The sequence below is a fragment of the Zosterops lateralis genome (genome assembly GCF_965231275.1).
Source record: "Zosterops lateralis genome assembly, chromosome: 7".
Taxonomy (NCBI): Eukaryota; Metazoa; Chordata; class Aves; order Passeriformes; family Zosteropidae; genus Zosterops; species Zosterops lateralis.
The window spans coordinates 14,678,004-14,705,014 of record NC_139767.1 but is presented as its reverse complement, the minus strand read 5'-3'; the positions used below and the strand labels follow the sequence as shown (position 1 = coordinate 14,705,014).

The following is a 27,011-nucleotide window of genomic DNA, read 5'->3' as shown; positions in this document are numbered from 1 at the left end:
TTCATGTTGGGAGACTGCTGTGGAAATACTGAAATAAAAAGTGCATGTAATATGGAGAGTGGCAGTAGGAAAAAAAAATTATAAGAAAAAGGCTGGAAGCAAAATATAAAGTGAAATTGGGTAATGTAAAGTGTTTTTCTGTAGTAATTAAAAAGCAAACCACAGCCAACTTCTTCAGTGATCTCAACCACTAGTATCAGCCCTGTAAAGATAATGGTGTATGTGTTGGTGTAGAATCTGACCTCAAGAACGTGTGTATAATTTTAATAGGCACAACTTGACTGTTCCATTTTCATCTCACCAGTAGAGAAATGTATTATGTGGTTTAGTCACCACAGTATGGGTTCAGTGAATGTGGATTCAATCAGAGAATTGCTCCATAAAACCAAACAGTCAGAGGCTTTGCCTAAAGTATTTCTGATTTTCAGATAGTTCAGTTTTTGTTTATTTGTAAATGCAAGTTCACAGTTATTAAAAGTGACTTTCAAGATGGTGTAAATAATTTCCCCATCCCTCCCTCCACTGTTTGGTTACCAACCTCTGGCTGTTTGAACTATGGGAGTTTTTGGTAAGGGCTGTTGAGGATGGATTGGTGAGTAGGTTTGTTCATTCAGTTTGAGTTGCCACACCCCTCTGGGATTAGTTTATCTAGGCATAAAACATATCCCTTTGTACCAACCAGCTACCTTCATTTCCTTGTTAAATGCCTTTTCAAGCTTATTATTAACTGTTACAGACACTTCATAGAAAAATAAATGGTTCATTTTGGGTGTTGTAATGAGTACTTGTGTTCCAGTGACTTAATCCATGTGGGAAGAACAAGAAAATCATCACTGTTCCATAATACAAGGGGGTTTTATTCCTCTTTTTTTAAAAATCATGATAATTTTGCCTGCTTTCATGGTAACCTTTTAACCTCTTAAGGGTCGAAATTAGTATTGCTAGAAATAGACTTCATCCTGAACAAAATGGCAGTTATTTGATCGTTGCTTTTCACACATAGTAATTAAGGTAGAATCAGATTACTGAGCTGGTCTGTATTGTTTCTGTTTGCTTTATATCTGTGTTCAAGACTGCCTTTGAATTCAGGCAAGTAAATCTAGTCTGGCATTGCATGCATCATGAATTGTGATTTGTATTTCTTCAACTGCTCCTTGGTCATATTTCCTAGTCAACAGATCATTGGTAAATTGTTTTTCCACAGATGTGGCAATTGGGGCTCCACAAGAAGATAATCTAAAAGGGGCTATTTATATATACAATGGCAGGGAAGATGGAATAACACCATCATTTTCACAGGTATGCTTTTTCAATGCAAAATGCCCAGTCCGGAGAAACCCTAAGTTTAAGTCTGAGAGGATTTTCCCTTCATTTAACAGTCTGACCATCTGAAGTACATCAAAAGACTTCAGAATATGTTTACGTGGTTTGTGATTTCCAGTCATTATATAACCTGTAAGAAAGGAAAAAAAGATGTTTTGGGGGCTTTAGAAAAGGTTTATGGGATTTAAGTTCAGCAGCAGGATTGTTCTGCTAACACTTTTCATTGGAAATTGTAACTCAGAGATTAGCTTTCCAAGAATAATTTTCTCTTACACATTTTTCTCCTCAGAGAATACAAGGACAAGAAATTGGTAATTCTTTAAGCATGTTTGGACAATCCATATCAAGTGGCATTGATGTAGATAACAATGGCTATCAAGGTAAATTAAACAATTCTGTTTATTTTTAAAAGAATAGAAATTCATAGGGAACAGCCTTACTGTGCTACTTGATACTTTTAACGGAAGCAGAATCTGTAATTGAGATGACATGTCACATCTCATATTTTGGGAAGAAAAAAGAAGAGGTAAAGCTGAGGCCAGGCAGTCGGTTTTCACGGTCATCTAACTATTATTTAAGGACTGAGAGCAATGTAGTAGTGAGATCATAGTGCACAAGGGTAAGAGAAATACGATTTATATTTTTAAAGCAGATGTGTCTCATCTACAAATGTCACAATGAGCTGGTTTGGGCACTGGAAGCATGTTTGTTGTCCAGACTAGTGTGCTAAACTAAATATATTGCTGGCCTTCCCAGAGTCTGGATTTTGACAGCAGTCGTGAGCTCCTTGACTCTCAGTCTGAGTGAACAATACTTTAACCTTACTTAGGGCTCATGGCATTGAACTGAGACCGTTGTGGAGTTCTTGTGGCCATGACAAAATAGTGCTCATTTGGTGTAAAGCAACTTAGCTACCAAATATATATTAATTGCTTTATGCATATCATCAAAACATTTTAACATTTTGCAGATAAGTCGTAGGTCAGGTCAGGTACGTCTGTCCTGCTCTTGGGGATGTAAAAGCACAAAGTTACCATGAACTGCTTGTTGTATGTTCTGGCTCTGTCCACAGAAACGTTATGCAGGTTAATTTGTAATGCTGGCCTGAAAGGTAGGTTACAAGTAGTCTGCTCTCAGATCAGTTGTTGGTTACTAATCTGGCAGTCATCCGCAGGCCCTTATATCATTTAGTCATCTAACAATTCACTTTTGCTACCTAATTTGAGAGGCATATATACTGTCTATATTTCTTTTCTTCTTGCATGAATAGGTTTCAGTTAATTTAGAATAAAGTAACTTTTTTCTCTCTCTCTGTATGTATAATTTCATACATATAATAGACATAAGCAAATCAATTCTATATATTAAAACAATATGTATATGGTTATATAGCAGTATTGAATATCTGGATGGAGAAGAAGGCAAGTATCTCCTATTTAGCTGAGTTGTCCTTCAGTATCAACCACTTAAATGTGGAATAGAAATCAGACCATCACATTATCAATATCTGCAAGTTCAGCAAATTAGCAAGCAGCATTTATGGACAGTGGACAAGTATTTGAGGAACTGTCTTTGGATATCCATTCTAATATTTGGTCTTAATGTTGACCAAAAGGTGAATATGCTATAAAATGCTTGTACCTAAGAAGTAATTCCTGTTGACAAATTATGCTTATTGATACATTCTTTTTGTGCAGATGTAGCAGTTGGTGCATTTTTCTCTGATTCTGCTGTGGTGCTGAGGTGAGATTGCTGTGTTTCAGTACTTTTGAAGACCATGCAATTTAACTTTATTATTTTTAGTGGAATTTATTAAAACTCAGTAGTTCAATTTAACCTCCATTATATTCTTGATGTCTTGAACTTCAGTCATTAGGCTCTAAAAATAAAACATTTAAGTAAACACATTGAAAAAATAAAAATATCATTCTGTAACTTTTTGAGGTAACAAAAAATGTGCATACAACTATTTGAAACTATCTGAAAAATGCAGATAACTTTAAAATTCTAAAATATAAAAATAGCTTGTCAGGGATGGTTAGTTTTTGCAGAGATTCTGTAAGCTAAATCAGAACATTATTTGTGAACACTAACTCTTTTCTATTCTTAGAACAAAACCAGTGGTAATTGTTGAAGCTTCTTTAAAACATTCTAATTCAATAAATCGGACTAATTTAGACTGCATGGAAAATGAGCAGCCTGCCACCTGTATGAATTTGAAGCTATGCTTTACCTATAGAGGACGAGAGGTACCTGGTTATGTTGGTAAGCTACTAAAAGAATAATCCACTACATATATTCATTTTAAATGCACCTATTTACAGAATAATGCTACTGGTCCATTAATAGTCCATTAATCTGACTTCAGTACAAAATGAAAAGCTGAAAACATGGATACCTTTTTTATGTCATGATTACCCTATGACATCAAGCCATTACACTTCTGTTCAATTTGGAATAACAGCACATCCCTGCTAGGACTGCTGGAGTTACATGGCCTTGGAGAGACAGCAGCATCAAAAGGGTGATATTTAGATGTCCTCTAACAGCAGTCCTCTCAGGCATGGACCAAACCAGATGGAACTGCTGGAGGATGCTGCCTTCCACTTAGCAACAGAGAGAAAACATTCCTTCACAACCCAGCTCAAGCAGCTGATCATACCATTGTGGTATGGCATTATGTGAAAGAGAGGGAGTCCCACCAAAATTACTGAAAAATAAATCTTGCATTATGTTTTATATAATGCATATTTTGCTTTTGGCAAAAAACTGGTATTTCTAGAAGTGGTATCTATCAGAGGGAATATTCATGGTGAATGAATTTAAAATAATTTACTGTCTAAATTTGACTGTATTGCCTGAGTGCTTTTAACCTACTTGTCATGTGCTATTTGTAAACTGCAAACAGCCATGCAAGTACCTGATATATAAAATTAAATTGCTCAACTCTTCTGTGTGAGAGCAGACAATAACCTTGGGGAGCATGTTACAGAGAACACATGCAGTGATGAACTGTAAAGTTTTATGTCTTTTGATCTTTATCAGATCTTTTGAAACTCATTTTCATTTTGAAAGTTGAGCAGTCAGTCTCGGTCATCCTTGCTGGACTTGCACATAAGACTTTTTAACTAAAAAAAGGACTAGTAGAAATTGTAGATAACTTAACTCTTGGCAAAAAAATTTAGAAGTAACAGATCTGTAATGCTTTGAAACTTGCTTGCAACTGGTTATCATAAAGTTCATGCTAACTTCAATAGAAAGAACTGTGAAACAGTATTTGTCAGTCTTTGTTGACTTAACTGTTTGTTGTAAATTACTGTCAACCCTGTAACTAACTGAAGTGGGTTTTCTATAAACAGATTTTGGTAGAAAACTATAAATACACCCTGATAAACTATCCCTGATATAAAAGCATGTATCAGGAAACAGCCATCGGGAAGTAATCAATGTTCAGGGTACCTAAAGTTTTCATTAGGTATGGATTTTTGTCAGAGTGGTTTTAAGCAGAGCATTTTAAAATGGATGTTACAGAACATACTTACGGAAGTGAGTCAGAAATTGTAATTTCTACCATAAATTCATTATGATTGCAACACTTAAAGATTTTGCAACCTTTCTTTTCCCTGGATTTTATTTTGTAGTATTGCTTTATAATCTGAGTGTTGACGTGAACCGAAAAGAGGATACACAAGCAAGATTTTATTTTTCCTCCAATGGAACATATGATACAATCTCAGGAAGAGTAAAGATTTACAACAGTATTACTGCCTGCAAAGATCATCCAGCATTTATGAGGGTAATGTAGTTTTCAGTATGTATTGTCTTGTAAATCCTTTGTCCTCCTTTGAAAAGCAGACCTGCTGCAGAAGAACTTACTCTGTTTGCAATTGCATCACGTAATTTTGGAAGTACAATATTTGTATTCAGAACTTCCACAATTAATATATTTTAATTCTGATGCTTTCTCTGGGGAAGTCAGGTCTGCCATCTCTTACATTGCTAAGAGGATGCATAATAATAACCACAGTGATTAAGTTGGACCATGAGTATTCTCGAAATTTTTTCATAATTTTTGTGGATGACAGATCGTACACAGATTGAGATTGGTTTGGAGCAACCATGAAGATATGACAGTTATATTCTGCTGAACATTTTTGATGGAACTTTCTTATGTATTCCTTAATGCAAAATCCTAAAACTTGTAATTTTTATGTTTTGTCATTTGTAGCTATTTCAAAGAACAGGGGTATGGTCTTGCTCCTGTTTTTATTGTGAGTAGATAAAGTAGACTCAGCTAAAAAGGGAAGAACCCATTCCTGATTCACAGGGAGTGAAATGAAGACAACTGCTAGAAAAGTCTGTAGTTCAAGGCTTAGAGTGTGGTGTGCTTTGTGAATTTGCTGCAAGGAGCCAAAGGCTAGCAGAATGTGAAGGAAGAGCAAGAGCTTTGCTTGGCCTTGCTTGATTTTTTTCCTTCAAGGAATGCAACATTCACCCATAATCTGAAGGTGGAAATGGAGTAGGAAGAGCACTCATGAGAGTTCCATAAATTAATTTAGAGCTGAACACTATTAAGAATGTGCACTGTGCTGAAAAGGGGATCTCTCTGCTTACAAACATGAAGCCTGCACAGATATATCTTTCTCTTGGACCAGATTAGTAGTGAATGTGGTTACAGCTCTCCTTCTGTGATGGTGTGGAGACAGCTTTGCTGTAGAAAAATCTGCTGACAGAAGTGCTTCAGAGGAGAAGGCAGAAGTTCTGCCAGAGCAATGGGCACAGCAGGAGGCTGTGCAGGGTGTCAGCCAGGGAGGCCTGTACCCACACCAGGAATAGATGGCACCACCTGCTGGGTTCTGCAGAAGCAGGGTTTGATCCCACAGCCACCATCCGTTGAAACTGAGCATGGTACTGACCCAGAAGTAACTTAGTAAGATCTTAACTACAAAAGTAGTCTGAAGTGGCTGTTGCCCTGGAGGGAATGAACTGTTGTATTCAAGCTTGACGTATCCCTCCAAAAGATGAATGAAGGACTTGTCTTCAAAGTGGAAAAAAACCTGTAATTAGGACAAGGATATAATATTTTTAAGGTCATTCAATTAACAAGGAAAAAATCAGTTGTATTCTATCAAACATCTTATAAGCATGTCTTTCAGAACAAAAAAATTTGGAAAAACTTAAAAGTTTTAAATCACAACAAACAATAAAAATCAGTGAACACAAGCCATATTTTATTAAACTCAGAAAAAACAGACTTCTCTCCTGTCAGACCTTATCAAGGGAGGAAGAGAGGAAGTATTTAGATGTAAGAGGAAATAAGGGCAATAAAATAATGGACTAGTATGCCTAGCTATTTCTTTAAAATCCTCAAGGTAGCAATTCTATAACCTTTTGAAACAAACATCTATCAAGGTGACTGATGCAGTTGATCCTGCACAAAGGCTGGAAAATAAATTTTATTTTCTATAGCTACAAAAAAACCTGCAGGGAAATATTCTTCCATGTATTTTTCTTCTTCCCTGGTTTCCCTTACTTTTTGTTTGTGACACAATTAGAAGCCAATTCTTCATCATAAAGCTTCAGGGTAGAAAGGAAAGCTTATGTTACCTCCTGGAAAATTGCCCAGATGCATCTCAACTGATAGTTGCACCTAAGTGAGTGTTGCTTGCAGGAGCAATGGCAAATTGCCACTTACTTTATAAGAGTTTTTGTAAACTAACAGAGATGTGATTGACAGCTGACCTTGTACAGATTGCTGTACCAGCATTAGCAGGTATTTGTGTAGGAGGAAGGAATTGATCTGCCTCATCACTTCCTATAGTCCATCATTAGGGGTTTTTTTCCTCCAGAGAATTTAATTTTCTTTTCAATTCTTAATTAATAGCATTATAAGCATTTCCTCCCACCCAGAAGGTTTCTGCACTTGTATGAAGCTCCTAAAGTTAAGTAAGTGTGAATGTCTGTCAAGTACAGTCCTTGCAAGAGACAATATAAATTTTATGTATTTTGAGTAAAGGCTAATTAATAGCTAATTAGTATAATGGAAGTAGTATAAAGCAGATGCAGAGAAGACCTTGTGGAAAATTATTATGAATTAGATAATACGTGATTTGGCCAACACAAGCTTGCAGATAAGAATTAAAACAGTGGCCATGTGGAAGGACAATCAGTGTCTGTCTATCCCCTCCACTTAGGGAGTAATTTAATCAGGTTTGTTACTGTTGGTGCTTCAAGCTGTTCAGTTTTCACAAGTAGGTAGTTTGGGCTCTGATCTGAGCATTCCTGCACAGGCAAAGCTTCATGTACAAAATAGTCATTTATTGAGGAGTTCAATCTTTTTAACACAGAATGAAGGGGCAGAAAAATAAAATGCAGTCACGACTTGATTTAGTTGTACTGTGGGAGAACTCCTTTTGATTTTACACACAAATACCCATTGAGTTTGTCTGGCTCATTGCACTGGTTAACTTTCCCCATTTCAGACAGTTTTTCAGCCTGTTCTTCTACCTGGGCAGTGCAGCCTTTCATAGGTGTTTGAGTCAGGATTATTGGCAGAAGTAGGCTTGCTATTCAGTAAGATTTCTCCTCAGAGAAGAATCATCTGAAATGGCTGATGCTGTCATTGAACATATTATGCTTTTACACACTTCTGATTGCCTCCTCCAGCAACAAAGCTGTCTGGAAAACTCTATCAGCCATATGGAATTATTTTACCTGTGAAAACTAAGTTTTGCTGTTTTAGTGAGTTCTGGGCAACCTTGTAACTTTAAAACATAAGCATACTTGTTTTGTCTTATATGATTAACTCATTAGGTTTCCAATTTTCATAGAAAGATGTAAGGGATATCTTGACTCCTGTGCATGTTGAAGCGAGTTATCATCTGGGGCATCATATTCTACAGAAAAGAGATGTTCAAGAGTTTTCACCACTTCAACCTGTTCTTCAACGCAAGAAAGAAAAAGATGTTATAAAAAGCAAGGTTAGTGGATGAGTGCTCTTTTTTCCAGTGCAGTGAGTAAATATTCATGTTTTAATCTCCAGTTAAAAAAAGCTTCACTGATTCACAGCATGTGAAGGAATGCATTTTCCAGACCAACACCTAGGAATAGTGTCTTGATATTAATTAATAAACCAGAATGCTAAAAAAATAGCTATTTTTTTGCTTAAAAAAATCTTCACAGAAGTTGTATGCAATCTGTATTATGATTTAAAAATAAAAAAGGTATGTGCCAAGAACTTACCAGCATATATAGTGCTATATACCTCAGAACACACATGTATAAAATTCACTTTTTAAAATATCCATTCTTTTTCAAATACACAGTATGAGTCACTTTCGAATATAAAATGGTACTTTAAAATCATTTCTGTGTTAAATACACAATGTCATGTTGGTATTAATCTTGAAGTATTAGTTCTCTAAAGGTACTGCAGGTTTTCAAACACAAAGTCTGTGAGGGAAAAGAAAGAGCATGTTCTTTATCCTTTAGTAACTATGAAATCAACCTTTTTTCCAAAAGAATTCCAACTTATTAAGAGACTTTGACTTCAGTGAAAGTCAGAATGCACTGGATTTTTAACTTTTCACAATAGTAGGCTCCCCAGAAAAGTGGGCAGAACACCAAGCCTGTCTGAGTTCCAGAAGTGTTTGGACAATGTTTGGACAGTCAGGCACAGGCTGTGACTCTTGGGGATGCTGTGCAGGGCCAGGAGCTGGACTCAGTGATCCTCATGGGTCCTTCCAACTGAGCTTTCTCTGGGGTTCCTGTAACTGAGGTGCAGTTGGTCATCGGAACTCCTGAGATATGTAAAAGCTTCTTTTTAATTACATGCTTTGACTGTCATTTTCATTGCAAATTTTGTTTTAGAAACCTCAGAGTTAGAAAGAAAGAAAGAAAGAAAGAAAGAAAGAAAGAGGGTGATGTTGAATACAGTGACATAAATGTGCTCTGTAACATATTGATAACCAAGGCATGGGCACCTGCAACTTGTGGTGTCTCTGTTCTCATCAAACCTAACAGTAGGATAAGTAAGGGTTGTGTAATTAAACTCTTGCAAAAATTAATGTGCTGTGTTCTAGGAGAGACAGCACAGACATCACTCCTGGATCTTCTAAAACATTCTGCCCTCCTTATGTACTGCTGTAAAAATTGTCTGAACATACACCCACAGGTTTAACTGTGACAGACTGAGTCTGGAAAGCCTCTTCACTGTTACTCTGGATGCACAGAATGTGTTTGGGAAATGGAAAATCACAGCCTGATTGAATTGTATGTTAGCACTAAGAGCTATTTGACACTTCCTGATGCTTAGTTACTAGGTGATGGGTTTCTTTCTCTGGAAATACTGTTACTCACTATAGGAAGCATATGACACTGAAGTGCCTTTTTTTTAATTTGGCTTTTACAGTTTACTTTTGCAAGATTTTGCTCCCAAGAAAATTGTTCAGCTGACTTGAGAGTTTCTGGAAAAGTTGTTTTCCCAAAGTAAGTATAATATAGCTAATATAGCTTTCAATTTTTTTGGACAAGATTTAGTAAGATTTTATTTAAATTATTCTTTAATCTTTTGTATATAAATAACAGTAATTTACAAATTCTCAGGATTCCCTGAGGAAAAAACAAGTAGTAAATCTGTGCTTAATTGAAGACTATTTTTAAATCATAAATCTTCCAGGAAATGTAACTGAAATCTATATGATTGAAGAACTGTTATTGCATAATTAGAAGATTTTACAGCTCGTAAAATACATTTTCACAAAAACATAAATTTGTGTTCTACACTTCGTATATAACTGGGCTAAGATAAGATTGCACGATGCATACTCAATATGCAGACATCATAACTATTGTAAAATTCACAAGCTGTTGGTTATTTCTGCTGCTCTTTCTGGACGTGCTGTACTTGCACTGTATGAAGTCTCAGTCAGCAGTATAAAACTGAAGATGCAGTATTCTTAAATAAAAGAGCCACTTAATTGTTCTATTTTATAACCACAGCTTTTTTCTTTATTGACTATTATATTTCAAAGTAAGAAATGCAGGTAGTCAGTGAGCAAAAAGAGAAATTGTAGCTGGTGTGAATCTCAGCTATTTAGATATTTTTACATGTTACTTGGATTTTCTTGTGTCATTCACCACTTTTGAAGTTGATTCTACTTAAATCAAAATACTGGGTTGAACAACCTAAAATGACATCAGAAGATGCTGACAGTCACATAATGCAGATTAATCACACCTGGGTGATCCTGAGCACAATCATTGTCATCCTCATAGATTTCAGAGTAAGATGAGGATCCTTCTGCCCACTTTAACATGTGGCCTGTAGCATGAGTCTTAAGCTCTTACATTTTCTTAGGCTGGATGCTTCTTTTATTTAAACACTCTTAAACTTTTTTGTTTTTTAAATGTGGTTTTGAAAGTACTTCCAAGCTCCAAGAAAGGAAAACAGATTATGACGTACCTGCTTGACATTAGGCACCAGTAGCAGACTTGCAGTGTAAATAAATAGTCTAAATATCTTCATGAAAGTGTGAAGTATCACCTTAAATTACCTTGTGCCCCTGGAATCTCGATTAAGAGCCAGTTAGCTGTGAAGTGATAATTTATTTTGTCTTGACAGGATGCATTCATTATGCTGGAAGAGCAAAGCAAACACCTTTGGTTTTAGAAGAATGAAATCAAATAGGGATGGCAATGAAATGCTTTATTTAACAATAATAACATGAGTAACAAGTCTTCATGTATACACTATGGTGTTTTGTTTAAATTGCTTAGATTTTGGCCTGCTCTGTAAATTTCTAGTCTGCATCATGCATTTTTTAATGAAGAATGAAATATGATTACCCAGGAAAAGCTTTAGTTCAGCTTTGTTGTAGTCCCAGATGTGCACCTGGTGCTTTTGTGTACTTGTGTGTTAAGCTGGGAGGCATCTTTGTGACAGCATATTGTTAATGAGCTTGGCTTTAACAGGGGTAAGAGGAGTGAGTGGTGGGTATATAAGTACTAAAACAACGTTCAAATTTAACCTAAACTTGACAAGCTACCAAAAATGTTAACATTGTGTTTGTCTTTAATTTGCTTTTGTCTTGGAACCTATCTGCTTATGCAGTGCTTTTGCCTTCTGTTGCTTTTACAAGTGCCAGCTTCTTTCCCAAAGGTGTTCAGTGACTAATGCTTTGGTTTCAAGCCAGAATATCTGATAAATGTCTATTTCTAGGCACCCTTTCTACAAGTCTTAATTAAACTTTAATGTCAAGCTGAAGTTTACTTTTAGCCCCCAATAGGGTGTGTGTACTTGTAACATGATTATAGAACATTACATCGATCATAAGGGAGGCATGTTCACTATGCCTCTCTTCATATTAACTCAATCTCAGATCTAGAGTGCAGAGTGAATGTTGAAATAATGTCTGAAAATACTGTGGCAGTGATACTTTGCTATTCTGGCCTGTAAAGGAGAGGACTACTCTTGTAAAGGCCAGAAGCACAACTGGACTGATGATAATTTCCTTGCTCCCTGATTAACCACTTCAGGCTTTAAGGGGTGACCATCATATAACTGGTCTCATACCTTAGTTACAGAACTGAGTAAAACCTTCCCTTACATCTCCAGCTGAGCTTTGTCAGAACCAACTGAAATTACCTAAAAGAGCAGCTTTGCTTATAGGCTTTCTAGAATTACTTTCCATTTACATTTTGATAATTATTTTTATAGGCCCTATGATAAGAAAACGTACCTTGGTGTTGGAAGCATGAAGACTTTATTGTTGAACATTTCTCTGCTTAATGTTGGAGATGATGCATATGAAACTCTCCTCCATGTTCAGATCCCTAAAGGTCTTTATTACATTCGAGTTTTAGAATTGGTAAGGAAAAAGAAATCAATCAGTAATCCTCTGACATTTTTCTTTTTCAGCCTGGCGTTTTTCAAATTATGTTTATGAATTGTTGAGTTTCTTTAGATATTGAACCTATGTCCCAAAAGCTGCCAAACCACCAATTTTTAATTTCTTAGACTTCTAGCTGCCTAAATCAAGTGCAAGTTAATTAATACAGATGACTTACATAATTTCGGTAACAACTAAAATAAATAATAAAAAAAAGGTTTAAAACTATTTCAGGGTGTTACAGCTGTTTTTTGGCTGATGATTAGGTTTTCAGTGATCACAAAGATCTCATCAAATCTGCTTTTTCCCAAATATACAGGCTTATAAAATGTCATAAATCCAATTGTGTTCTCTTTCTGCCTTTTAAAAATAACTGTTCTCCATGTAGAATCCCCATGATCCCTCTTTGTGAGTTGGCTTTTACCATGGGTGGGTCTGGGTCTGGTGCATGTGCCTTAGCTTCAGTAAAAGCAAGGAGCAGATGAAGTAACTGATATAATAATCAATATAATCTGTTAAGTTAAAGTGCTCATGGGTGTCCTGGATATTGGCATCAGTGAAATAATAAACACCTGCTCCAGGAAAATATAAAGCACCCGATTTTAGTGTGTGCATGTAATTTCAAGTGTCTGGGGAAAAAAAAAAAAAACAACACCTTTTTATTTTAATCATTAGTAATGTGTCCTTTATTTTAGGAAGAAAAACAGATACATTGTGCAGTATTAGATAAAGAAATTAATGCGGTGACACTTGAGTGCAGTGTTGGCTATTTATATGTGGATCACAACTCAAAGGTAAGCTGTCAGTGATGTTCTAGCTTTAAAAACACCCTCAGTATGTTATGAGGACTTTCATGGGGGGGGGGCGGGGGGGAAATCTCTGAATCTCTTCTTCATTCCCACCTAACATCTCTGGTCATGTTGGTATCTGTATCTCTCCTGCTACTTTTAAGTGAGTTGCTTAAACACTCCCTGGAATAATTCATTAAGGGACAACAGTGTTCGTATTATGCATTGACTGATTGTGCTTGGCTTCCAGACAAGTGAGCTGACTAATGCCATGGGCATATGTGTTAGGTCAATAGAAAGGGAGTAGAAGACACAAAAAACAAGTATTTCCTTAGTTCTGAATTTTTTTGGGCAGGAGATTCTAAATGAACTTAATAAAATATTTGCATTGAACCTGTGTCAAGATACACTATCATTTAATATAAGGAAAATGTTATTTTTTCTACAGCTGGATTATAGTTTTCTCTTGGATGCAAGCTCATTAACCAGAGCAGAAGAGGACCTCAACATCATCATTAATGCTACCTGGTAAAGTCTAATAAAAATTGCTCAATGAAAAATACTGCTAGCTTTGGAAAACAGATAGCTGGGAAGGCTTAGCAAAGCAGGATTGCAAGAAAGTAAATTGGCTGCAAATCAAATAGAGAAAGAGAAACTACAAAAAAAAAATAGGTGATAGATATTTAAATAAAGATTAGGTTTCTGCCTGTAAAAAATGTGTGGGGCATTTAGTTACCAATTAAATATTTTTATTTTTTTATCTGCTTAATATGTTTTACAGAAACAGTGTATAGCTTAAGATGATGCCTTCAATATAGATTTCTCTCTCTTTGCATTTTTGTAGTAAAAATGAAGATGGGAACATGTTGCTGGATAATGTGCTAACTTTACCTATACCTCTAAAATACGAGATCGAGTTAAATACTCATGGGTAAGTCACTTATTGGTATTACCTGCACATCCACAGAAGTGTTGTCGTGTTACTATTCTAAATTCACAAATTTTTAAGTGGGAGGTAGCTGAAAAATCCTGGGACTGAGTTGGCACAGCTATCCTGGGCTCTAACCCAGACACTTCTAAGGGTTTTTTTCCCCTACTGTGGGATGACACCATTGGTATCTGTGGAGCTTGCTTTGGACTTGTCTCTGAACAGACTGATGTGTTTTAAAAAGTGGAATATTTTTTATTTTAAAAAGAGCATAGCAGATCCTCAGATTCTTTGCTTAACATGAACCATACTGGGTTTTTTCATAGGGCATTCATGGAGCATAGCTTTGGGTGAGGATTTCTGACTTGTTATGATTCATCTGCCTTTTTCAGAGGAAAGAATACAAATGTAGAGGGTTTCTATTCCAAAGGCAGATGATTTGTACTCTGTGTTCCTAGATTTACTTAAAAGCAAATGTGGGTGTTTTCTTACAACCAATCTTACTGGAGGTAGCACAGAGCAGAAAGTTATGCTAATGATATATAGAAATTCTATTTATTAACAATTTCTACTCAATTGTAGGTTTGTGTCACCAACCTCATTTGTTTATGGAGCAGAAGAGAAAGATTCACCAATGACATGTATGAAGGAAAATATCAATTTCACTTTCCATGTAAGAGTTTTCCTTTGTAAACTCTGTCATCCCTGTTTTGAAGGTTAATGTTTAGTGCATCTAATGACAGTTTAGACAGTCAGTAGCAGAACTTCTAAGATTACAAGGGCACCATGAGTAATTTTTGTACATTAGTGATGGGAAGTTGCTGTTAATCCCTCTTAGAACACCTTTTTGTCCTGGCATATCTTCCACTGAGTGATGAGAGAAAAATTTCCTAATATAAGCAGGATTGAAAGTGGTAGAGCAGTTCTGACTTGCCACTTTTTCCTTTCAGAAACACTTCAAAGGGTTTTATGGTAAGAAAAATGAATTAGGAGCTTCTTACAAGAGTATCTGTAGCATCAAATTTGTCTGCAGTGGAATAAAAGCAGGAGTTTGGAGCTAAATCTCTCCTAGTTCCTTTTGCATGCTCTCCTGGCAGGCAGTCTGCATGACCTCAGGTACTCATCACAGATTAGCACTACTTACTCATCGGCTTTGGAGGAGGGAAGGGTTCAGTGAGCCCACAGAATGAATGAACAAAATGTTAACACTCCTAGCACAATCCATGTTTGTGACAGCATAACAGAGCAGCTGCTACCCCATTCTGTGCCGTTTTATGTATTTATACATGTATGGTTTTGTTCTTGAATAGTTACCCTTGAGGCTTTAACTGCTGAACTCTTCACCTCTTCCCCACAAGGTTATCAGTGCAGGACCAAGCATGTCTCCAAACACCAGCTTAGAGATAATGATACCAAATGCTTTTCCACCCAGGAACTCCAAATTATTCAACCTATTGGATATCAAGGTAAGCAAAATACTTAATGTATTAGTAGCTGCATGAATTCTATGAAAAAGAGAAGAAGCACAACAAAATCAGCTAGGTCCTCAGTCTGATTTGCTACCCATGATGAAGCAGAGTGAACTAGAATAGGATCATCTTCACCCCCATGTGTTTCAGAATTCTGGAAATCAAATTTACATTTTTAATAATGATGTTACATTTATTTTCAGACAACAGCTGGACACTGCTCCTATGATATATATCCCAGAAACTGCACTGCAGCTGAAAAAAATGGAAACATATTAAAGGATGTCGTCACTTTCTTTTCAAAGCCTACTAAGAGGCACATGGTAAGGTCTGTCTTTGGCATCAGTGGGAAATGACTGCATGAAAAAGCCTTAAGAAAAGAGTGTGTCTTTTATAATGAAACCACAGAGCCATCTTCCAACGGTGTTGGTGGGACCTGTGATAAGTTCAGGCTAGTCATAAGTGACTTTAGTGAAAGGAGTGAGAACTGAGCAGAGAAAGTTGATCAATGACACATTGCTGAAGTCAGAGTGGATGACAGACACCTACAAAAAACTGCCAAAGGAGTATGGAAGTGAGTGGGCAAGCAAAATGGCAGAGGAAATTCAGGAGCAAAGAGAAAATGATGCATCAGGGAAGAATAGGCTTTATTTTAATTGCATGAAATATGCAGATCAAATACTCATTGTTTTTTCCTCATCAAAACAGTGCCATCAAACATAACTAACAAGAACTAAGTAAAAAAAAAACCCAAATGTTAAAAATAAATTAATTCCAAGGAAGACTATACAAGTTAATAGGACTGAAAGTCAGTAAGAATTACAAAATATATGGAAATCATTTTTGGCTGGGAAGCTATTAAAAATATTTGTGAGGCTGGGAGTGTGCCATACATGTGTGGCCTGTTCAGCTCATCCCTCTGTTCTGCTCACAGACCCTGCTGGAGATCAGACACTCCTCTCCACAGTCCAAACCAGAACTGATATTTAAGCATTGCATTGCTGAGGCTTTGTCGTCATACAAGTCTGTTTCCTGCACCTTGTCTTTGATAAAATACAAATCTGTTTAATCTGTCATCTTAAAAAATAACAAAAGCAACAAAAAAACCTACCCATTTTTAAAAAATGTTAATTTGGGACTTTTAAGTAAGCACATTACAGGAAATATCAGCCAGTGATTGAGATACAGCCTGCACTAGAATATACAATCACTATTCAGCATGGTAGTGTTAGATAAAGAATAATGTTAAAGATATAATAAACATAATCATGTACAGCCTTGTGTTTTTGTCTTCTCCAGAGCTGTGGGAAGTGGTGCTAGCTGTCAGAGTACAAATATAAGGATCAACCAATTACACTGTTTGCACTGGATAGCATAGAGTTATTGTCATTTATCATTATTGATAACAGCTAATTTGAAACAACAGTGTAAAAATAAACCCTAAACATGTAAAGAAATTATGGTGCTCGGTTTTTTTTCAGTTTTAAAATAATTGAATTTTTAATAAAAAATATGTGTTTTTGTATAATAGGTTGGTCTCTTGTTACTGTGCCTTTAACACCTCTGGAATGACAGTGATGGTTGACAACCTCAATTATAGCCTGAGTTTTCAAGAATAAACACGAATCCTTTGGGTTTAGTTAGTTCTTATTGTCTTTAATGCTAAGATTATATAGTTGATAAAGTTGAGGTTTAATCTTTCCCTCCCTTGTACAGTACTGCATGAAAAATGACAGCCTTTGCTTACAAATACATTGCAAGCTGGGAAACATGGAGAGTGGAAAAGAAGCGACTGTTCACTTGCATCTGGAGGCTACTCCTTTACTTTTACAAATGGTAACACATGAATTTTTCATACTTGGGGGGAATATTTCAAGGCATATTTGCAGCATTCCCTGCATATAAATTCTAGGTGTTAGTATTTGTTTTCTAACAGTGAAACATGATTCAAACTTGATTAAATCTAAATCTTTTGGGTTTTAACCTATTTTATGATGCCAATGCTAAAGGCTCAAGGCGATGTATGAAAAACAAAACCATGTATTTTAGTTTGTCACTTTATATTTATGGTATGTATTGCTTTGCCTGTTCTGGCTGGGTTATGTAGAATGGGGATTTAATTTACTCATAATTGTATTTTTCTAAGAAAAGCAGCATCCATGTGGACTTAAATAAAATCCAATCTGGCTTCATTCCAGCTTCTGGTACTAATTTATTTTGTGCTCAGAAGAAGGCACCATTGTGTGTTTGTGTGAGATTCTGGTTATGTCAGCAGCTGTGCTATCATTTTTTCTGGGCAGGAATCAAAGTGTTAAAGTTATTTTTTTATAAGATAGATTTTTTTTTTTTTTTTTGATCAGGATGATGCGTCAGTATTGAAGTTTGAAGTAAGAGCAGCGGCCTGGCCAGAAAATAGCACAAAAGTTATTGAACTATATAAGGAGAAGCAAGTTGCATATGTAAGAATTCTCTTATGAATTTGTGATGAACATGTTAAAGTAGAAAAACTAACAGCAATTTAATGTTGTAGAATTCTATATATACCTATACACCAGCAATGAATACAGTATTAATTACTTTAAAAATTAGTTAAGACTTTAATTAAACCAGGTGTTTTTTAGTATCTGTTAAGGAAAAAACCCAACCCTTAGCACTAAGCTTCTTTTCTGTTTTTCAGGTCTATTTCGAAGGAGTGCACCACCAAAAGCCAAAACACCATGTTACTGTGCTAATTATTTCCCTAGGCTTAATATTTGGTCTTATCTTGTTATTGGTTCTTTCATTTATATTATGGAAGGTAGGTTTTTAGTATTCCTTAGTTGTTTCAAGTCAGGAATTCATACTGTGGAAGGATTTTTGGATCTGGGTTAAAGAATAAATAACACTTTATTATGATCTGTCCTTTCTAAAGAAAGATAATTCCTTCCTGTAACTTGGGGTTTTTCAAAAGTATTTCTCCATTTTTTAAATTTCATTTAATCTTCTACATGTTCTACATTTTCTGTTACTCAACACAACAAATTCCTTTACAATGTTTTATATACCATCTCATGTTTACAAGTGATTTATGTATTTTAATGATATCAAATGGATAATTTCGTCGGATGGTGCTCAACATTTAATATCACTTGACACACGATGACTGATAGTTTAAAACATGGTTTCATACCAGTGTAAAATGTTTAAGATTTCAAACTGCAACATAAATACTCAAAAATTCTGTGCCTAAGTAAAGAAAAAACTAGTAAGGATGCAGATCCTCTGGATTAAGTGATTAAGAGATTGTTAATCTTTACCTACAAGACTTTCTCCATCCATCATTTTTACTTGGACATGTAGAAATGAAACAAATTTAACAGTAACATTTTATTACCGTATTTTTAAAAATACTGGATTCTGTGGACTGTTAAAGTTCACAAGCCCATGTCCTTACTCCATACAGGAGAACATTAACCTCCCAGAAAGTAAAAGGAGAAAAAGCAAGCCTACTTTTTTGATTAATGAGTAACACTTGATTACTTGGTATGACAAAGCACTGGAAAATATCATACTTCATAAATGCCATACATATGCATTTTTATTTTAATTAATCTTTTATGGTTTAGATTTGATGACAGAGATTTGCTGACAACCGATTCCAAATTATGTATTTCAGATTGGCTTTTTCAAAAGGAAATACAAACCGGTCCCTCAAGACATGAACAGAAGAGACAGCTGGAGTTTTAAAAGTGGGAACAAAAATGACTAAGAAGGCAAATAAACATTTGATTTTAAAATGAAGAAATTAAAATTCAGATTAATTCACAGGAGAAACATCGGCAACAAGAAACCCGGGCCTTGAACTTACTAGCTCTTACAAAACATGCTTTATTTCCTTGAACTGTATGGAGGATACACCTTACAGTACTGTTCTATTATGAAAATGGCAAACCAGTTTGTTCTGAAGTCTCCCAGAAATATTTGAAATTTCATAAATATATATGGTTTCAAACAGACAGAAGAACACTAAAGATAAAGAGAAGAAGAATTACTTACCAAAAGGAAATATTTGTAAAAAGTAATAACTTTTGGCCAATCCTGGAAAGTAAGATCTCAAACACATTAGCATGAGTTATTCTATTATTTTTAAAGTTTCAATAATATTTTGATCAGGCATTAAAGAAGAACTCCTTTCTCATCTTGGTCTGGCATTTTACCAAGGGTAAATTAGCTCAATCCCATAGGACTGTAAGTGGAACACACAGACACAGAAATGGCTCTCAGAAGCTCTGGGCTTTTGCAGGTAACCTCATGAGCTTTGGCTTCACAGGCACAGCCACATCACTGAAGGTACTTAGACACCCAGGCAAGCCAGAACCAGGAAGGCCAAAGGTGAATTCAGAGCAAGCAATTGTGTGGGGTAGCCTGGAGATGCAGCTGTAGAAAGATTCAAGTATTGGAGATCATAATTTTTAGCCATCTGTAACATGGTACTTGGCAAGCATGATAGAATTATTTGTTTCATCCTTTCCTCAGACAGTGCTGCCATAAGGTTTTGGACTTCTCCAGTGAATTATTTCTATGTGGGTTTTTTTTTTTAAAGCAAGTATTTATTTTTATTTATTTGAAGATTATTCTATAGTAATTCTAATAGGATTTAGTGCTGGCATTCTTCCAGAACCTGCACAAAAAGACAGGCTTCAGCTAACAAAAGAGACACTCATCCAAAAGACTCCAACTGACAACCATAATGGGCCAAATTTTATCTTTACATTAAGTACTTTAGAACTGTAAGGAAGTCATTGGAGAGCCAGCTTGGGTTCTTGGGAAGGGATCAGATAAATACCATCCAAAGGGCACCCTCAGCAGCCACTCAGCAGAAAGGCAAAGGACTGAACAGAAATATGGGTCAAACCACTGCTCTGCTACTCCAGGAAGTTTCTTTAGCTAGCTAAGTTTGCACTGCCACCTAGCTTTGGTGAAACAGCACAAGCCACAAGGGAAAAAACCTTCCTTGGCTCCCCAGAACAGCTGGAGAATGACCAGCTTCTTCAATAACTGAATTTATTGCACCAGAAGGACAGTGTGGCCACGAGGCCGGGCCTTGGATGTCTTTTTGAACTGCACCGCGAAAGGAGCATCATCTGTGCAAATGCTTTGAAGCTGCACCATCCTATGGGAATCAGACTGAAACTCAAACCCACAGCAAGTGCCTTCAGCAAGCACTTCTGCTACCAGAGTGCTTGGTGCCATAAAAGCCATGTTGCCCACAGATTCCAAAGGTATTTGGGACCATTTTGTAACTTCCTTTCACTCCATTTGATGCCAAAGATGTGGATCACTCCAAAGTATGGTTTCCTCTAATATCTACAGTGCAAGGACAAATGAATGTGCATATATTTTTTTAAAAAGTCAAAATAAAGTATGTCAAGAATGAAATACTTGCTTGCAAATCTATGTGAAAACTGTAGCAAAAAATGCTTACCTTCCACATGGCTTTAGTGAATTTTTGCACTTTAACCAAAAAAACCCTTGAACAGAAATTAATTTGACATTACAGCATACTGTGAAAAATATACCTCAAATACTGGAAGAAGCATTCATGTTCTTTTGAGGAAAAAACAATGCAAGGAAGTGAAACCAAAGCATTTTATTTATCTTTGAAATAGTTTACATAAGTCAGTACATGTGATAACAATGTCTTGGAAATTGTACAGTTTCTATTCAGGTTTGATTGTTAACATGAAGATATTGGCTGCCTTTTCTTAGTATATGAAGCAAAATTATGAACTTTTTATAAACCAGGTTGACAAAAAATGAATGTACAATGTCCTGATGGTGGCAAGGTTATAAAGTATTACTCAGTTGCATTTTATTAAAAAAACCCAAACAAGTTAAACACATGAATGCTGTTTGTTCTGCAGGTTCAATTCTTTTGTTAAATTTCATTTAATAAATAACAGTTAAATCTACTAAGTGTTGCTGGAATGCCTTTTTAGACAACTTAAAGAAGCATAGTTTGAATTGCCTGAGCATATTAAAAATATTTGATGGGATAGAGTATGAATTTTAAGTGGAGACTGCTCCCTGTGACTTGGACATCAGGTAACAGCTTGGGTTTAGGAGCCAAATCCTCATCTGCAGTACTTAGTCCTGTCTATTTATCACAGATAAGAACTTCTGCAACCATTTAAAATCATAGTAGCTATGGATCTCTTGTAAAGGCTTAAGCCCTTGATTTAGCCACATCATCCAAGGACTGGATTTCACACTGCACTTGTCTCCTTCTTGAAGAAAGCACCTAAAACAACTCTTTCTTGCATGACACAAAAGCAGCTTTCACACCATTCATTGTGCACTGCCTTCTGAACAGCTCCTAGAGGAGTGACCAGGAAAACATTTGTTATCCATGGTCCTGCCAATGGAAAAACATGGTTTGCTACTTTTCATGTCAAAGGAAACCAGTTCCCAGAAAAAAATACAGTCTTACTTTGCTGTTCTCTGAAATAACTGTCTTAAATATTAAGTAAATTACCAAAAAAACCCCAAACACTCAAAAATTATGCCCTACAAGGAAATTATAAAAGTTTAAATCAACTCTTAAGTTATTTATCACAACTTTAGTCTCAGCAACAAGAAAAACTATGGTGAATAACATTTCAGTTCTAAGACTGAGAAAATATTAATTTTATACAAAGACCGGTTTTAAAAATACATTTTAAGAAAGTAAAGCTATATAGGACATCAGCATATTATTTTATTTTACTAGAAACATTTTGAGAGCAAATATTTTAAGGCAACATTAAAAATTATAACTAGAAGTACTTGATTAAAAAATAAATACATCCATTTTTATTTTGCCATCACTCCAGCTAAGAGCTGGTGACTAGAGGTGTAATTCTTCCCTGTGCTGAACTGAGTTACCTGACAACATGGATAGCAGCAGCAGACTTAGAAGTATCTCATTCTAAAATAATCTAGACTAATGAAAAAAAAAAATTTCTTCTATTCTGATGGACACTTCTCAAACCTCAAATTTGTAAGAGACCAATACTATCAATTTTTGTTTTTTCCTGTTAAAGCCTTTTTTTCCTGTTAAAGCCTAACAGCTTTGATACAGTTAAATAGAACCTGATAAAAATCTATCATTTAATAAGAATTTAAACCCAGAAATAGAACAAACACCCCGATTAAGCTTCTGCTACAACTGACCAAGTCCAAGTCCAGACCTTGGAAAGCTGTGCATAGGGATGAGAACAGGATCCTTTATTACAGCATTTCCAGTGTGTCCCTTCTATATGCAATTGCACGTCACTTGGGAACTCTCCAGGTCATCAGTGTTCACTCCATAGAGATCAATAAGTTGAGGATGCACCCTGTGAAGCAAGAAAGTGAAACTTTATCAGTCAAATGCCATCAACTCTTACATAGGGTGTGCTGCTTTTTGAGGTTGGCAAGGAGAACAAATATGTGTGAGCTCTTATATGGAAATAAGTCAGGGAGAATTACATTTTGACAATTCCTATAGGATCATCTTTATAAGAATATATTATATATCCTACAACATGATCTGCCTTTTTTTTTACATACCAGACTTACTCTGAGCTGTGTGCCTTCCACTAATCCTGTTGAAGTGGCAGAAAAATGAGCCACTGCCCACTTAATTCCACTGATAATCCTCCCATTTCCTATGTATTAGTAGAACCATTCTTAGATGCTGGATATGGAGACTATTCTCAAGCAGCATTAAGTTTTTCACAATTGAAGAACGACATGTTTTTCTTAACCTTACACATGCTGCTTTCCAAGTAGGAATCCTTGTCCCAAAAGGAACTCCTCAGGGAGACACATTATATACATCTGTTGCCCAAGAAAGGGAAGGGTGAAGTAACAGGAAGGAAGAAACAAGAAGTAGTAAAGTAACAAGAAAGAACTGGAATGGAAGCTGATGAAGCACCAGGATGGAAAGGCCATGTGAATTATAACAAACCTTTCCAAAGATGAACACAAGGCAACCAAGGCAGAGGCCCAAGCAATGGTGGAAGGGCCAGACCCTGCAGTGCACAGCAGTTCTATTGCAGGGGCATTTAGAACACCTAACTCTGTACCATCTGTGCTCTGCAGAGATTTAACACATCTCAGATTGCAGCACTGATCTCTTATGGGTATATGGTCCCTAAATGGGATATTTAACCTTACCGAACATGCACTTCTGATGCTTCCTTCATTAGGTCTCCATCTATATTCCAAGGGTAGTTTCCTTCTGCATTCAGACATGCATTTTCCTTGGCATCAGGTCCACTTTTAAGCCTTGGTTGTACTTTTACTTCTCGAACTGTGTAGGTCTCAACAAAGGGAAAATTGAACTAAACCAAACACAGAGAGAGCAAATGAAGATGAAAGAAACAGGGGGCAGCTTAGAACAAAATGGGTTACTTGAAATTAAAAAGCTGGCTTTTTTTTTGGTACTAAGTGGGAACATTTAACTCAAGCTTTGAACACACAAGCCAGTTAGCATTTATAGATTAATGTGGTGTTTTTATCCTAAATAGCCTCAGAAAAAAATGGTAGTGTTTGATTTGTATTCCCATATTAGACTCAACCAACCTGCAGGTAAGGGGGTATATTTTGTGCATACCAAATACTTTCAGAACATGTGAAAGCCCAAGCAGATTGTTTCCTGTGCTCTGTTCATCATTACCAGTAATCTTGTCCTAAACCAGGCTAGTTAGAATTCTAGCAAATGGTTGTTTTAAGCTTAAAGGAGGGCCCACATCTCCACATCTCCTTGTCTGATTTGTACCTACAAAGGCAGAGGAAAAGCAAAGCCTTCTTCCAAAAGCATAACTGGAAAGCTTAAGCTATTTCCTCAGTTCAGCCATTAGTGCTGTCACCTGGAATTGTCACCCATCTCTCCCCCAGGCTTCATGACTGTAGATGAATTCGAACCTAAACCTTCCTGTTAAAGTGATTTCACATCACATAATCCCAGAACATCTGAATGAGTAGCAGTGTGCTTGGGCCGTGCAGTCAGTGGAGCTTTAGACAGCCGTAAGATCTGTGTTTGAATACTTCATTTTTCTCTTCCAAGACAGAATTATGACTAGAATTTTGAAATGCAGTTCTGCAAATATCATAACTAGATGGGATGCATACCTGCTAAAAATCAATGATCACAACCCACTGCTACCAGCACAGCATGCTGTGACCTGCTGGAATTACCAACTTTACCAATTTTTGACAGTTGTGTGATGCCCCCACAGTTCTGCATTCTTCATCTCTGTACTACACAAAATTCAGACACGGCACTTATTTCCTCATTGTAGTGAAAAGGCTTTACACCCATAAAACTACAGTACAACACAAACACAATTTAAACCACAACAGATGGACTGAAATAGGCTAATCTGTATTAGTCTAGTGATTTAAAAAAAGAAAAAAAAATCAGATAAAAAGGGGCTAATGTATTCTGACAGGAAGCTAAGTCTCCTTACGAGGATGCTAACATTAACTCTTGCAGCTTGTCTACTTTCACGATTAACTGTTCTTTTTATAATCACCAGAAACAAATTAACGGTACCTGATTTTTTACACTGGTGTATCTTTTCAGATGTTTTATAAACTCAGATCGAGAAGTATTTTGTACAACAATAAGAGCCATGCTTCCGTTATTCAATCTGAAAAGCAGACCAAAAAGGCAATTCATTAATTTGGAAGTATAGCAGGGCTCTTCAATAGCCTAGATAAAAAAGAAAAAATTTAAAAAGGCTACAAGAGTAAATTAACAGGAAAGTCTCAATGATTTTTCAAATCCTTTTGCTGACCTCACCCCACAGATTATAAATTATGCACTGAAATTTTTCAGCATCGACCCATTTATAACATACATTGTAATAGTACAATGTATGTATAACATACATTGTAATAATAACTTGCAGTCCTTTATCAATAGCCATAATTTCTTGAACACAATGCATACAATCTAAGAAAAGCTTGCTTTTCTACTTAACAGATGGTTTTAAACATTGGGGATCACAAACTTCTCATTTTACTTTTCTCTCCAGCAACATGTAACAGTTACCATAAGTGCTGTGAGGCAGAGCTGTACCCAGAACACAGTGCCAGGGTGCATGGGAGCCCCACAGCACAGACCTAGTGCAGATGGGTTCCCCCACCCCCTCCACCAACACCATGCTGCCCTAACAAAGGCTGCCATCTCCAACTCACACCTCTTAGCACTTCTTAGTACAGTTCTGTTCATGCATTTCATAAAAGAAAATAAAAGTTAAGGACTAAGAATTTTGTATAAGATAAAACAGTCATGTACTAGAGATTAAACAAGAAGAGCCCCTCCAGTGCAGATGCTCAGTGGCTCCCAGTATCCAATCACCATGGGTATTTTGGCATCTTTGAGAACTGGGGTCAGATAGTGAGCCAGTGTCAGTTCCCCCATTCCTCAATGGAATGTACCTGGACACAGAAGCTAACATCTGGAATATCCATACAACCATGCCTAAGTCCCATTTGAATTATAGAGACAGATCAGTGTTCATCAAGAGTATCTGATGAACATGGCAATCCCTGCTGAGACTGCCTTCTTGGGAGAGACGGTGTATTTCCTATCTTCTGCACGTACCTGCATACATATATTTATTCAACATCTATGTTTGGAAAATATCTTAACAGTGTTTAAAAAAATCACTTCCAGCCTACCAGCACTGAGAGTGATAGTTCAGATACCTACTGAACAGCTGCATCAGGAATTTTCTCAGACTATGGTAACAGCACTATCTGGGAGGGTAATTGTTACATGAACATTAAGCAAGTCGCCTGGCACAGCAGTACTTTGCTGATTCAGGGAAGAGTGATGACGACATTTAAAAAGTTGCCTCCTTATCATATTTGTTTCAATAAAAGGGCACAGCACACTACTGGGCATTCAGCACTAGCGCCTTTCATCTTTAGAAATGAGTAACAATTCTCATTAATTCTCTAGAAAACCCCATCTGCAGTGAAGCACAACACCTATGCTGTGAAAAGCACATCCCACTTGGCTCACATACACAGACAGCTAAATGTATATGGCCATGTTTCTGCAAACTTAGACCAGTGTAACTGGTGTTACAGGCAGCAGCCAAGCTTGCATCCCACTTCAAATGTCTTCACATGGCAGAAACCTCTTGGGGAAAAAGAAGAGAGAACCCAGATGAGTTCCTTCCATGGTGCGTCTTGAGTCTCTAACAATCAGTGCCACGATTTTGTTTCCCATATTGAAAAGACTTACAGTCAATACTATAACTAAGGAAGCTCCCCTTTGAGTCTACCCTTCATACTCTACTAGCTGGCCACACTTTAAGATTTTTTTTGAAAATAAGAGATGAAAGAACAAAGGGTACTCTTAAACACAAAAACATAAGGAGATCTACTGAGCAGCTACACTGGGAGAGAAACTGCCTCATTCAAACCTGCAATAATTGCATGGACTTGTCACAAAATTTCCTGTCACTGAGACATGGGGAAGAACAGATAGAGAAAGCAAAACTAAAATTCTCATCAGAATTTTCCAACTGATTGGAATATAAAAACACTTAATGCAGAACAAAGCTCCTAAAATGAGACAGCAGCAGAGCACTGT

At 36.4% G+C, this 27,011-nt stretch overlaps 2 protein-coding genes across 3 annotated transcripts in view; one reads left to right on the top strand and one right to left on the bottom strand.

Moving 5' to 3' along the window:
- The window catches only part of ITGA4 (integrin subunit alpha 4), a gene marked incomplete at its 5' end in the record, with an annotated part of 35,254 nt that extends 13,906 nt beyond the window's left edge, over positions 1 to 21,348 (top strand). Inside the window, 18 exons of the mRNA XM_083865078.1 lie at positions 1,205 to 1,299; positions 1,613 to 1,703; positions 3,021 to 3,066; positions 3,434 to 3,588; positions 4,965 to 5,119; positions 8,154 to 8,303; positions 9,734 to 9,810; positions 12,041 to 12,191; positions 12,908 to 13,006; positions 13,449 to 13,528; positions 13,845 to 13,931; positions 14,511 to 14,601; positions 15,287 to 15,394; positions 15,601 to 15,720; positions 17,114 to 17,233; positions 17,758 to 17,856; positions 18,075 to 18,194; positions 19,053 to 21,348. Of these exons, the coding sequence (XP_083721204.1) occupies positions 1,205 to 1,299; positions 1,613 to 1,703; positions 3,021 to 3,066; positions 3,434 to 3,588; positions 4,965 to 5,119; positions 8,154 to 8,303; positions 9,734 to 9,810; positions 12,041 to 12,191; positions 12,908 to 13,006; positions 13,449 to 13,528; positions 13,845 to 13,931; positions 14,511 to 14,601; positions 15,287 to 15,394; positions 15,601 to 15,720; positions 17,114 to 17,233; positions 17,758 to 17,856; positions 18,075 to 18,194; positions 19,053 to 19,145 (1,937 nt within the window). The 3' untranslated portion in view covers positions 19,146 to 21,348. The remainder of the gene's footprint in view (positions 1 to 1,204; positions 1,300 to 1,612; positions 1,704 to 3,020; positions 3,067 to 3,433; positions 3,589 to 4,964; positions 5,120 to 8,153; positions 8,304 to 9,733; positions 9,811 to 12,040; positions 12,192 to 12,907; positions 13,007 to 13,448; positions 13,529 to 13,844; positions 13,932 to 14,510; positions 14,602 to 15,286; positions 15,395 to 15,600; positions 15,721 to 17,113; positions 17,234 to 17,757; positions 17,857 to 18,074; positions 18,195 to 19,052) is intronic.
- Positions 19,961 to 27,011, bottom strand: part of CERKL (CERK like autophagy regulator) — a gene marked incomplete at its 5' end in the record, with an annotated part of 52,330 nt that continues 45,279 nt past the window's right edge. For both annotated transcript variants that reach the window (XM_083865079.1, XM_083865080.1), the window contains 3 exons: positions 19,961 to 22,752; positions 23,576 to 23,742; positions 24,957 to 25,053. In XM_083865079.1, coding sequence (XP_083721205.1) covers positions 22,671 to 22,752; positions 23,576 to 23,742; positions 24,957 to 25,053 — 346 coding nt within the window. In that variant the 3' untranslated portion in view covers positions 19,961 to 22,670. The remainder of the gene's footprint in view (positions 22,753 to 23,575; positions 23,743 to 24,956; positions 25,054 to 27,011) is intronic.